This window comes from Stegodyphus dumicola, chromosome 3 (assembly GCF_044657685.1).
Source record: "Stegodyphus dumicola isolate Sdum_Otavi_A_Nest chromosome 3, ASM4465768v1".
In the NCBI taxonomy this organism is placed as follows: domain Eukaryota; kingdom Metazoa; phylum Arthropoda; class Arachnida; order Araneae; family Eresidae; genus Stegodyphus; species Stegodyphus dumicola.
In genome coordinates this window covers 115543426-115555740 of record NC_140770.1, presented here as the reverse complement: position 1 = coordinate 115555740, position 12315 = coordinate 115543426, and the positions used below count along the sequence as shown (strand labels likewise).

Below are 12315 nucleotides of genomic sequence, written 5' to 3'. Positions count from 1 at the left end.
TTAGACGTAATTTAAAACCTGAAACCTTTCAGATTTTTTTATTTTACATTTTTTCCTGTTGCTAATCTAGAGAAACTAAACTTCGCAATAACAAAGATAATATTATACGTAGAGGGAGCTGCTAGATCCCTTCTTCCTCAGTAAGAACATAGTTACGTTACGCTTTCAGACTTTAAATAACAATAACAAAAATTTCAGTCAGATGTTGTGGACGCTATTCAGAGTCAATACATGGAATAATTTAATAACTTAAATGATAATTCCAGAATGGATTAAGCATATTTAATTCACAATAATAAAAGACGACGTTAGAGTTTTAAAATCAAAACAAACTTGATTTTGTTTGCATTTTTTCTTGTAATAGGATTACTCCGTGTATGGTCGTTGCTTCCCATTTCACTGACTAAAAACTTAACTAACAGCATGGAACGCTGCTGCCGCCAATGTATTGCAGCTAGGTGTGAACACATTCCTTATTAGAACCTATTTTTGCAATGTAACCACCACATTTTTTCCTCGAAACACTCTGATATATTGTTTCTCCAAGGCTGTATTTCTCTGCCATGAGTGCAATTTTTTGTTGTAATTGATGTTTGTGATGATCTTAAGAAGCATTCAACTTCACATTTATTAAAGAACTGTTTAGTGAACATGTCCACTAAATTTCTTGTTTCAAGGTAGCTGTGATAAAATTTAGAAAATCAGAAAAATTTTATGATAACATATTATCAAAAATTTGAAAGCAAGGTCTTACCTTTCGTTTAGTTCGGTCAGCAATTACTTTCATTACTTTGTCCCATGTGGCGGTCGTATCTAGCAATCCATGTATGAAAATAACAGGAGGCTGACTGGAAACATCATGAGGTACATAGCTTGTAAAGTTGATTTTAACTGGTTTGGGGCTAAAAGAAGATATTAAGTAGATTAAAATGTATTCTTTTGCATATCTGTGTACCTTCAACGCTTTTTAACTACGCTACTGGAGATTTGGGCAGTTCCGTGATAAAGCGGCCTTTCGCAACATTTGAAATTTACTAATTAGGTGTTTAATTTTGCCAATTTCAGCGACTAAGTGCGGTGGCAGCTTTATCAAGAAAGTACCAGATTTTCTCTTAAACACATGATTCAACCAGAAGTAAATGTGAGCCGGAGGTAAACATCTGGTGGGATGAAGTGAATGATTGAAAATAAATGCTTTTAATAATATAGCGAAATAAATATTTCGTTGATTCCTTCTTTCTCGACAAATTTTAATAGCAACTGTTAATGCAATTGTTTTAGCAGCAATCATTGTCATCTATCGCAATTATAAACATATAGTATAATAAAGATCATCTAACCAGAAATTTCAATTTATCTCAAAATAATAGATATGAATTTAATCATCTATGTAACAGTAAAAAACATCAACTTCTAATATTTTGTAGATTATAATAGAGAAATGTTAAAAACAGAATTTCTGAACTCCAACGGACAATGTTTTGAAGAAGTGGCGAACTTTATGTGAATGAAAAATTTTTAATTTTGAGAAATTCTAAAGCATTGCTTTCTGCATCGCTAAATTTGTTAGATTTGCATATTTTCACACTGAATGCTACTCGCAGATTCATAAATGCAAATTCAGAACGAAGTAAAATATTTCAAATTTTGTTATTAAATAGCTAGGTCAATTTTTGCAAACGGTGGTCAAACGTGAGTTATTTTTTGTACGAGTGTACAGTTTTCTGAAACATAATAACCGCAAAAACGTTTAAAAAATTAAATTACAATTGAAAATTTCAGATTTATGCAAAAATAACATTTTTTATTTAAAAATACGAAAACTTGAATCTTTGCGTCATTTAAAACATTTTTGTAGTTAGGTATATGTCTATAAGCAACGGTTGAGAAAATACCGGCCAGGTGAGGACTTTTTGGTGGACACGTTATGTAATGTCAACGAAACCTTTTGTTCTAATAATTTCGAATAAGCATTTAAAATGTTATGTACATTTAAAACAACAGTTTAATTAAAAGTTCCTCGTACAAAACGGCTGACCTTCCCCAAATACACTGCTCATAATAAATGCTGAATTTGAAATATTGCTTAAGTTATATGGATTCAAATTTAGCCATTTTTAACCTTATTTTTATTTTTATATTATTTCAGACAGTGCTTACAAAATGATGTTTCTGTTTTTACTCCGTCTTCAATTCTAGTTGGACCACTATACCTCAACAAGCAGGCACAGAACACATTGATTCATTTCTCATGGTTACAAAGATTCACAACACGATTTCTGTTTCTAGTCTGAAGGGTGACTGCTGATCTGGAAACTAACGTTAAGTTCTGCAACCGTATTAAACAAGTTAACATGTCGCTATGTCTGAAATATTACAACAAAGTCCTGAAAAGTTTAAATAACCTTTTGGTTTAAACCTTGGACTTAAAGGTTCGACATAAGCTACAGACAAACCACCTCTTGTGGCCATGTAAATTAAGCAATATCAGTCAAATAAAATTAAACTTGGTAAAGTAATGTAAGATTACACTGTCAAATAAATAAGCTATAAGCTGGCTCAATTAATTTTACTGGGAATTAAGTTTAAAATATCGACTGCGAGAGACTGCAGGAATCGGAATAATCACTTTCATATAATGCTGGCGAAATTCTAACAGCGTGACGGAGTGCCAGAAAATCTCTCTTCAAGATTCAAAACCCTCAGCTTATATACTCTGAAAGCTAATCTGCATTCTGAGGAGGGATGCGGAAAGAAGAAATTATAGTACAAAATAAGTTTTCCCTCTTTTCCGCATGGCTTCGTGTTGTAACTGTAAACACGTTCTATGCGTATTCGGGAGGTCCGGAGCTCGAATCCCGGCGATGGCATTGCACTTTTTCACATTCCTGCATCGATATAATTTAAACTCTCTACAATAGTCTAAATCACAATCATAATAACTTGTTAATTAGCATTATAATCTTACAATCATAATAATTGGTTAACCTTACAAGTTCAAAAATAGTCAATATTGTACGATTACTGTCTATCAAAACTTTAGTAATTTTTTTTATGTTTGGAGAGCAAAAACTTAAAAAAGTTAATCACGTGTCTTTTCTGACATTCGAATCATATATCCAGTGCTAACTGGATGTCTTAAGCATTACACTAAAAGGAATTGCAAGGAATAAATATCATTATTATTGCATAATACAACATAATTTTATCTGATATTCAACAGTTTGTAACACAAAATATAGAAGTATCGAAACGTATTAGAACACGAACGCCTAGCAGGAATTTAAATTTAGTCCAAAATAAAATATCGTTATAGAATTGTAATATGCGTTGGTTGAAATCAAACAAACGATTATAATTAAATAAACGATAAAGAATAATAGTTATATTATCCACAAAATAAACAGCCTATTTGCATCGTATCAAAGCCTCTCTCACTGCCAAACTAATATTTAGAAAGCAAACAAGCAAAAGGATAGTTTTTATTATGAATAGTGTCCTTTGCTTGTTTCTCAGGGTAAGGGTTAGAGCTTCTCAAAATGCTGAGCGATGATCCATAGCCGTTTTCTAGCTTGCCAAAGGATTTTCTTCACCGAAAATCAAATAGCCCATCATATATGTCTAGCAAATATGAAGCAACAAAAACTGAATAACGTATTTTATATAAAAATTTACAGTAAAATAAACAAACACTTATTTTTCAATTTATGGAATCAGCACTTCAAAGATCAAAAGCTCGCGAAAAAGGAAAGTAGACTTTTGAGAGAGATATTTATACATAAAAAAGGGTTATACTTAATTAAATTCATTAATAGAAAGTAAGTTACCTTTTTTCAAGATTCGACATCACTTCAGAAACTGATACGAATTTACTGATACCTTTACGCTTGAATGCCGATTATGCCTTTATGATCCTCATCAACTCCGCAGCTGGTAATTACAAAATGAACCAGGAAAGGCGTATTTCTTAAAAGCAAATTGAGGAAAGGTAAACAAATCGAGGAAACTGTGCAAAAATAAAAATTTAGTTCGGATACAAAAATCAAATCCTTCAATCCTACGAATCTGTCCAAATAGTCGGGATCCGAGAACTGTAATTTTCATGCTTTACACATCATTTGAATATCTGTAAACCAAACCTAAAATACAAAAAATAAATAACAAAAAATAAATAAACGATTTGTTCAGATGCCGTGGAACTGGATTACTAATATTATTTTGAAGTGGCTCTGAAAACCACACACACGCTTAGTTTTATGCCAGACTTTAGTATTGCAAGTTTAGCTCTTATTAGTGTTAATTTTTGAAATAATCATACCCTTTCTAAACTTGTTTTATTTAAAAGGGCTCGTGCAAAAGAAGAGCTGTTGTTAATTAAATATTTTTGTTAAATTCTAGTGATAAATAAATGAGAAGATTCAAAAGTTTTAATTAATGTACTTCATTTACTAAATTTATTTATATCCTTTTAATAAATACAGATGCATATTTAAAAGTTGTATTGTTGAATTTATTTCTCATTAAGCTTAGATTTAAGTTTCCTTTAGTCAAAAACTTGTAAAATTAAGTCTTTTTTTTCTTTATGATTCTAGTGTGAAAGACTCGAGATTTGTATCATATGAGAAGTTCAAGAACCTTTAGAACAGGGATAGTCAACCGAGTCCCTACCACCCATTAGTGAGCGATTTAAACTTTCCGGTGGGCGGTGGTGTTTTTTGCCCCATAATGAACAAGGAAGATCGAAACAGGCGCACGAAGTACACACACCTTATAAAGTTTAATTCTCTACTTGACCACGCCCCTTCGCGCAGTGCTCTTCTGATTCCCTATATTTACACGGCTTCATTGTTCTCTCTATTAAAAGTTTAATATTGCTACGTCTTTACTACGTCTTTGCAGATGAGGTTTTTGTCGCATAGACGTCGTTATTGCGTCTTTCGCAGGTGATATTTTGTTTGTGAAAGCATCGTATCACGAAGTCTTAACGACTCCTAAATGTTCGCAAAACTGCACCTTTTTGCAACATTTGTGAAAATGTCGTTATTATGTCCTTGTGTTACATATTGATTTATGCAGAAAAATAAGCTTAATAATTAATATATTTTTCTTCTTTTTTAAAATTTTGTATTCCTTGTATTTTTCTAAAGTTTAAATATTTTATCATTTCCTAAAAACCAAAACATAATACTTTTCTTTCTCTTTAGACTAAATATGCATAATTAATAATAGCGTTATTTTTTTCAGTATTTTAAAGTATAGTTTTTAAATTTTTCTCTACACTAAATATGCCCAATTAATAATAGCCTTAATTATTTTCAGTACTTTAAACTATATTTTTTAAGTAACTTAAGTTCTAAGTTACGATTATTTAAGATTTCAACATTTTCCTCCCCTTAAGAGTAATGATATTATAAATATGTAACATTAATAGTAGGTTTTAAGTAAATAAAACTCAATTAGACCCAAATAAAAGTAAAAATATATATGTGGGTAAAAAAAGAGCTTTTCTGTTAACAGCATTATCACATTTATTTCTGTTAAATCTCAGAGACAATGAAAATTGCTCCTGTCATGATAAATTAGGAAGCGGTTCTTATGGTAACATAATCAATATTTTACCTGAACTCAAGTATAAATTTATTCGCGTTTCACAGTAAAAAATATAATTATTAACTTCTATATCTCCAAGATATACAAATGAAAGACTGTACAGAGTAATTAATAAATGTGATCAAAAATATTTCTTACAAAAATATACCTAAATCTAATAACTTCCCATAGTCATATCTAAAATGAAATAAAAACCTAACAAACAACATACATGACAGCACTATTTAAGAAAAAACATGAACTAGTAGTGTTTGAAAGTATAAATAGCAGAAGGAAGGTAACAAAACTAAAATTTCAAATTAATAAAAAAATATTTGTGTTTTTTAGATAGTAAGCAATTAAAAGTGCAATAATTATGGATTAACCTTTCTGTTTTTCTAGTAATGCTGATGTTTCTTAACACCATTTCATTCGATCATATGTTAATGTATTTGCTTATTTTTAGTTTCTACATTTTAGAATATTGGTAGATTACAATGATTACTTCATGCACTTTTTATAATCAATAACTTTCCTTTTGTTACTGTACAGAAATAATTTAAATAATATAGTATACGATAGTAAGCTAAGTGCGTTAAAGTAAGCTCTTCGTTAAATAGCACACGATGAAACTTTTTGCTTCTATTTATTATGAATTTCTTTGTTATCACAAGCACATAAAAAGTAAGCGAAGAAAATAGAATATACTTAACTTTAATAAAAAAATGAAACCTAATTTCCAACATTCATTTATTGAGATAATCTAATAACCATACATAATAGCAATAGAATATACTTTAATAAAAAATAAAACCTAATTTCCAGTATTCATTTATTGAGATATTCTAATAAACATACATAACGGCAATATTTAAAAAAACGCGAATTACACAGTGTTTGGAAGAACGAAAAGTAATAAAACTGCATTTTGCTATCAATAAAAAAATATTTAGTGTTTTTTATATTATACAATTAAATCTCACATAATTATAGATTACAATATTTCATAGAAATGCTAATGTTTCCTTAACACTAGATTTTCGATTATACATTTCACACACTTTAAAATCATTAACCTTTTCTGCATACTGTACAAAAGATAATATAGTATAGAATGTGCATTATTATTAATTTTAATAATTAATTAAGCGTACTGGCAGAAGAGTTAGGTTTAACTGTGAGATCTGAATTTAAGATTGCTCAGTTGCATAAATTGATTACAGAAAGTCCCGGTTTGATGAAGGATTCACTCGAGAAATACTGGCTAATTGCAGGCAGATGAAGCCAGAAAAAAACGTAAGAGCGAGAAATAAATAAAAAAGAGAACGTGAAAGAGAAGAAACGTGAAAGGAAAAAAAAAAGGAAGAACACAAAAGTGAAGGCGAAAGAGATGAGCTCTGATTCGAGCTTGAATCGGAAGCAATGACTGCAAGAGCACAGCCGGTAGTAACTACGCAGTTACCTGTGCAACCTCCGAAAATCAGAATTCACGATGTCGTGCCGCGTTTTAATCTTAAAGAAGATGAAATGAGTTTATTTCTGATGATATTTGAGCGTCAAAATAAAATTATGAATACACCTGCTGAAACTCAAGTGACTCAACTTATTTCATTGCTACCTCCTGATATTGTTCAGTTTATTAGAGAACCAGAAGAGGACGCGAAAAAGTATGAATATGTAAAACCTTTACTGTTACAACGATTTAAATTGAGTGCGGAAAAATTTAGACAACTATTTAATAAACACCACAAATCTTCTGAAAGTACTTGGTATGATTTTTACTATGAATTAAAGAATTATTTAGAAGGATGGATTAATAGATTAAACATTAAAACTTTTGAACAGCTAAAAGATCTCATGCTGTTTGATCAAATTAGAAAATGTACTTCTCTTGATTTTAAAGAGAATTTTATGTATTAATGGACTACCATCATTTCATCTACTGAGATTGTTAAAAAAATGAAGATTTTGAAGATGTAATAAAAACAATAAAACCGAAATTTTCCGCCAATAAAGCTTGGAGAACTAATAAAGGTTCATTTAAAACTCGTTACGAAAATTTTGTGGAAAAAAAACAGAGAATCCGCCTCATTTTAAGCATTCTGCTAATTGGGAAGATTCGAAATACCAGAAAGACACCGACAAAGAGAAGATGTCCGACAAAGAATCAGTTCCAAAATAAGAGCCAAGAAAATTTATATGACAAAAGATGTCTACCATGTTGTTTCGAGTGCAGGTTTGTTGTATGATGATTTGTTAGAGATATATACGATTAACAGTTTGGTTAATGGGTATTAAATGCCTATTCTTCGAGATACAGGAGCTATAGTAAATATTATTTCTCGAAAACACATAGATAACGCAAAAATGACATGTCTGGGTATAATATCTTTTAAATGATCATTTAGCGGAAGTTGAAATTAATTGTGAACTAGGTCATATAAAGGAAAAGGCAGTTGTTGTTTCAAATGATCCCGGCAGATATGTATTGGATAATAAAAGCTTTCAATTGTTAAAAGATAAACCATCCTTTAATTTAGAAAAGGTAATGCGATTTTGACGCGATATCAGGTAAAAAGATTACGTGAAGAAAATGGAGGAACTAGGAGAACTGTCGTATCGAGACTAACAAATATATTTTACCGCAAGCTGATGAGGAAGCTAAGAATATTAAAAAAGTAATTAATGTTAATTCTAAGGAATTAATTGAATCTCAACATCAAAGTAGAAATCTAGCCTCATTGCTTAGCGAAGCTACAAATGAAAATTTTAGCAAGACAAATAATTTCAAAGTAAAAGAAAAGGGGTTATTAGTGAAACGGAAATAGGTAAAAATGGAAATGAAAAGGAATTAATTGTTTTTTTTTTTTAAATATAGGGATCAAATACAGAACTATGCAACTTTGATGCAAAACCAAGCAAATAATAGTGCTAAAAACTCAGCGTAATTTAGTCAAACGCACCCTTCTAATAGTCAAGCTTCTACAATGCTTCTCAGAAATCTGACAAACAGTCTAAGGATTCATCTCCTGGTGGGAAAACTGAAGTTATTGATACGGAAGTTGACTCACCTTATTCACCTGGTGATACACATTCTCTGGATAAAAAATGTGTACAATTATTACCCCTACAAGATTCCCAGTTCCTTCTCAAAAAAGCAAAAGATGTGTTTTCCTGTTTGTTAACAGCAGATCAAAGGAATTCGATAAAAGAACTCATGAAGGTGCTTCTAAATTAAAAATTAAAAATACGTTCAAAATCTACACACACGTCAGAAAACTTTGCAAAGAGACATAAACATGATAAAGGAGACTCAAAGTTGCCACATTCAATGAGAATGCAAGTAACAGATAAGAACAAAAATTCATCTCGCAAGAAACGAAAGCTATCTGAAAAGAAAGAACTGACAAAATAAAGAGATTCTCATTTAAAAATTCTAAATGAATTGCCAAGTTCTGCAGTTGAGATGAAAGTCAAGAAGTTTTCAAAGAAACTAAACAGACAAGAGCGAGTTGTTGAAGAAGTAAAACTGCCTCAAAAGCCTCTATTACAAGCACCTGATTTCAATAAGAAGTTTATTTTGCAAACTGATGCTTCAAACACTGGTATGGGTGTTATTTTAACTCAGAAAGATGAACGACACAATGAACATCCAGTATTATGCCTCAGTAAGAATTTTACAGAAACTGAAAAACGTACTCTACGATAGAAAGGGAATGCGCCGCCATAATATTCGCTGTTAGGATATTGAAATGTTATTTAGGCTGGCATACTAAATTCTTCATCATAAAAGTTTGAAAAAAATATATTCGACCTGTTTGGAAGCTAAGCCTAAAACGTGCTAAGGAATAAATTTAGGTAAACTACGAATTTAACTGAATACTGTTATTGAATATAATTAGAAACAAACTTCATTGTAACATTAAAAATGGTGTAGGAATAAAGAATAATTAGTAAAACGAAAAAAAAGAGGGGAGAAAGAAAATCTGAAAGCTTTCAGATTTGGGGCGTATAAAAAAAATTCGAAATTCAAAATTCGGGCTTCCGAGTGTCCATGTTCGAGGACTACGTTATTAAAACTTTGATGGCTCTAGGATTCAAAATTTGATGACTGTTGTTTTTTCACAGTGCGAGAAATATTCATGCAGATTCTTCATTATTTAGTTTTTCTAAATATAATACATGGCGATAATATTTGTGGCAACAGTTTGAAAAGCGAAACAACGCAAAATGCCGTTTTGAGACTAATAGCCGTTTGGGCAAAAAAACATTGAATTAACGGGATTATAAAACCAAAACAAATGGAAAATGTTGCATGGAAGTGTTTAAAAGTGTAGCGTTCTTCTACTCGATAAATAAACACCTCAACCTTTTCCATTCTTTGCCCTGAAGCGAACTGAGACTTCACTATAATTTAATTCTGGAGATTTCTTTTGGTTTTATAATCCAGGTAATGCAATGTTTTTTTTTCCTTATACTAATTATTCTTTTTTGCTACATCATTATTAATCTTACAATGAAGGTTTTTCTAATTATATTCAATAATGTTTTTCAGTTAAATTATTAGCTTATCTAAATTGATTCCTTAGAACATTTTAAGCTTAGCTTTTAAACAGGTCGAATATATTTTTTCTAAACCTAATGCTGCTGTAATAATTTTTCATTTCAAAACTTTCGTTGCTCTGATGTTACAGTTATTAAGAACTTACTCCTCATTTTTATGTTTTTATTTTGTGTTTTTTATTTTATGTTTTTGATCAAATTTTCGTTTATTATTTTTCATATGTTGTATTACTTCTGTTTTACCGGGTTTTTTTATTCGGTTCACTTTAATTTAAAGTTATTTCTATTAGATGTTTAAGAATTTTTGCATTTTTATGATTTTGATGCTATAATTTTTGAAAGTGTTTTACATAGCCTGTGGGGTTATGAAATTTAAATATGTTTTTGTTTTTTTCTATGTAGAATTACTTGCATTAGCAGTTTATCTTTTTTTTCGGGGGGGGACTCAATCTACAATCAAAATTATATTTTGAGCTATTGTTACGAAATGTCCAGATTCCCCGCAAAGCACGTTTGGGGTTTCCCCATTTGGCGACGAAATTGGCGATATGTCATAGATGGATGGATGGAGAACCTTCTGGAACGAATTCTTACTGGTTTAGCCCAGAATGTTCTCAAACGTAAGCCAAAAGCTAGATATAAAACCTGCTAGTACGCGGAAGAGTTCATCGAGTTGATAGTCAGTCAGAGTGTGCTTAGTCTGAGTCAGTGAGCGAGTGTCTCATAGTCTAGTGCGTCGAGAGCATTGAGAGAGTCTATTAGTGTATCGCGAGTTAGTGCATTATCGAGTTTTATCTTAGAGTGTGTTGAGCTCCGGGAACGACTGAACCGTGTCGGTAGCTGTACTCTAGTGTGTCGTCGAATGCATAGCCAGTTGTAGCGTAGAGAGTGTCGAGAGTACGTAGAGTTCCAAGAACGACCGAGCAAAGTCGGGAGCTATACTCTGGTGCTTTGCCGTGACACTGTCTCCACCGTTATAGCCTGATAGCCTGGAGGCTGTGTCGCTGATTGTTTCAGCGTGTTTGTAGTTCTTCGATTTCTGTAAACGTAATTTTTGAGCTATCTTGAATAATATTGGCTAATATTGTGTTTCGATACTTCATAAAGTGCTGTCGTCGTTAGTCACTCCAAATGCACGAACCCGTATGGTGAGGAAAAAAACGTAACACTATTTTAAATTTGTTTATGTTTTTTGATGCTATAATTTTACATTTGTTTCCTATGATTACTTCAGCCTCTAGGTGCTAGATTGATAAATATGCAGATTACTTTGATTGCTATGAGATTGTATTAAATTTTAAATTAAATTTTGTGTTTTTATTGGTTTAGAAATTAACTGTTTTATTTACTTCTTTCGTTGCACCATCTCCTGATGGCGTATACAGCGAAAGACGTAATTTTTTTATTTTACATTTTTGATTTCGGCATGTTTTACTTCTTTTCTTTGCAGTTTGCTACTGTGCTTCCCCATTTTGTTTTGCATATCTTTATTCGGAATTGAATATGTGATGATTTTAAAACATTTTATTTTTCATTATTACAACCACTTATTACTACTTTCAGCGAGCAAATATATTAGTTTTTGAACTAATATGCAGGGTGATTCCAGAGTGAAGGTACAAAGTTGGAGGAGAGGTACCAAACAAAGATATGTAACAAGAATAATGTTTACGCAGAAAACCCAGGTCACAATCCATTTATTTAGTCATACATACAGGAACTGCTCAAAATTCCGTCCACCAACAGGGATACATACTTGACAGCGTCAGTAGAGCGACTGGCGTACACTGGTAAAAATGCCAGGCATTTCACGCACAGATGCAGAAGCTACTGTTATTCGAGCAACGAAATCTTCAGCTGAGTCAGCTGGAATCGCATAAACAAGACTGTTCAGATGCCCCCAGAAAAACTAATCGAGGATCAATAAATCGTGATATCGTTCAGGCCAAGGGATTAGTTCCCCATGGCCAATCCATTGCGCCCCAAAAGTGGTATTCAGGTAATTGCGAACATCAGTGGGCTGGCGCTCCATCATGCCGGAACCACATTCGGTTACGAATGAAAATAGGAATATCTTGCAGAAATTCTGGTAGCACCTATTCCAGGAAAATAAGAACGTTAGACCTTGAGTCGCTAGCTGCAGCAGTAGGTATGGAACAATTA

The 12315-nt window shown here is 31.8% G+C and overlaps 1 protein-coding gene across 2 annotated transcripts in view; it reads right to left on the bottom strand.

Moving 5' to 3' along the window:
• Window positions 1-4076, bottom strand: part of LOC118201129 (sn-1-specific diacylglycerol lipase ABHD11-like) — a 62617-nt gene extending 58541 nt beyond the window's left edge. The window contains exons 1-2 of one of the 2 annotated variants that reach the window (XM_085813213.1): window positions 3828-4076; window positions 755-902 (exon numbers count right to left, since the gene is read on the bottom strand). In XM_085813213.1, the coding sequence (XP_085669339.1) occupies window positions 755-902; window positions 3828-3847 (168 nt within the window). In that variant the 5' untranslated portion in view covers window positions 3848-4076. Of the gene's footprint in view, window positions 1-754; window positions 903-3691; window positions 3777-3827 lie in introns of those variants that run through there. The other variant, XM_085813214.1, reaches the window with a different exon arrangement.
• Between the last annotated feature and the right edge of the window lie 8239 nt (window positions 4077-12315).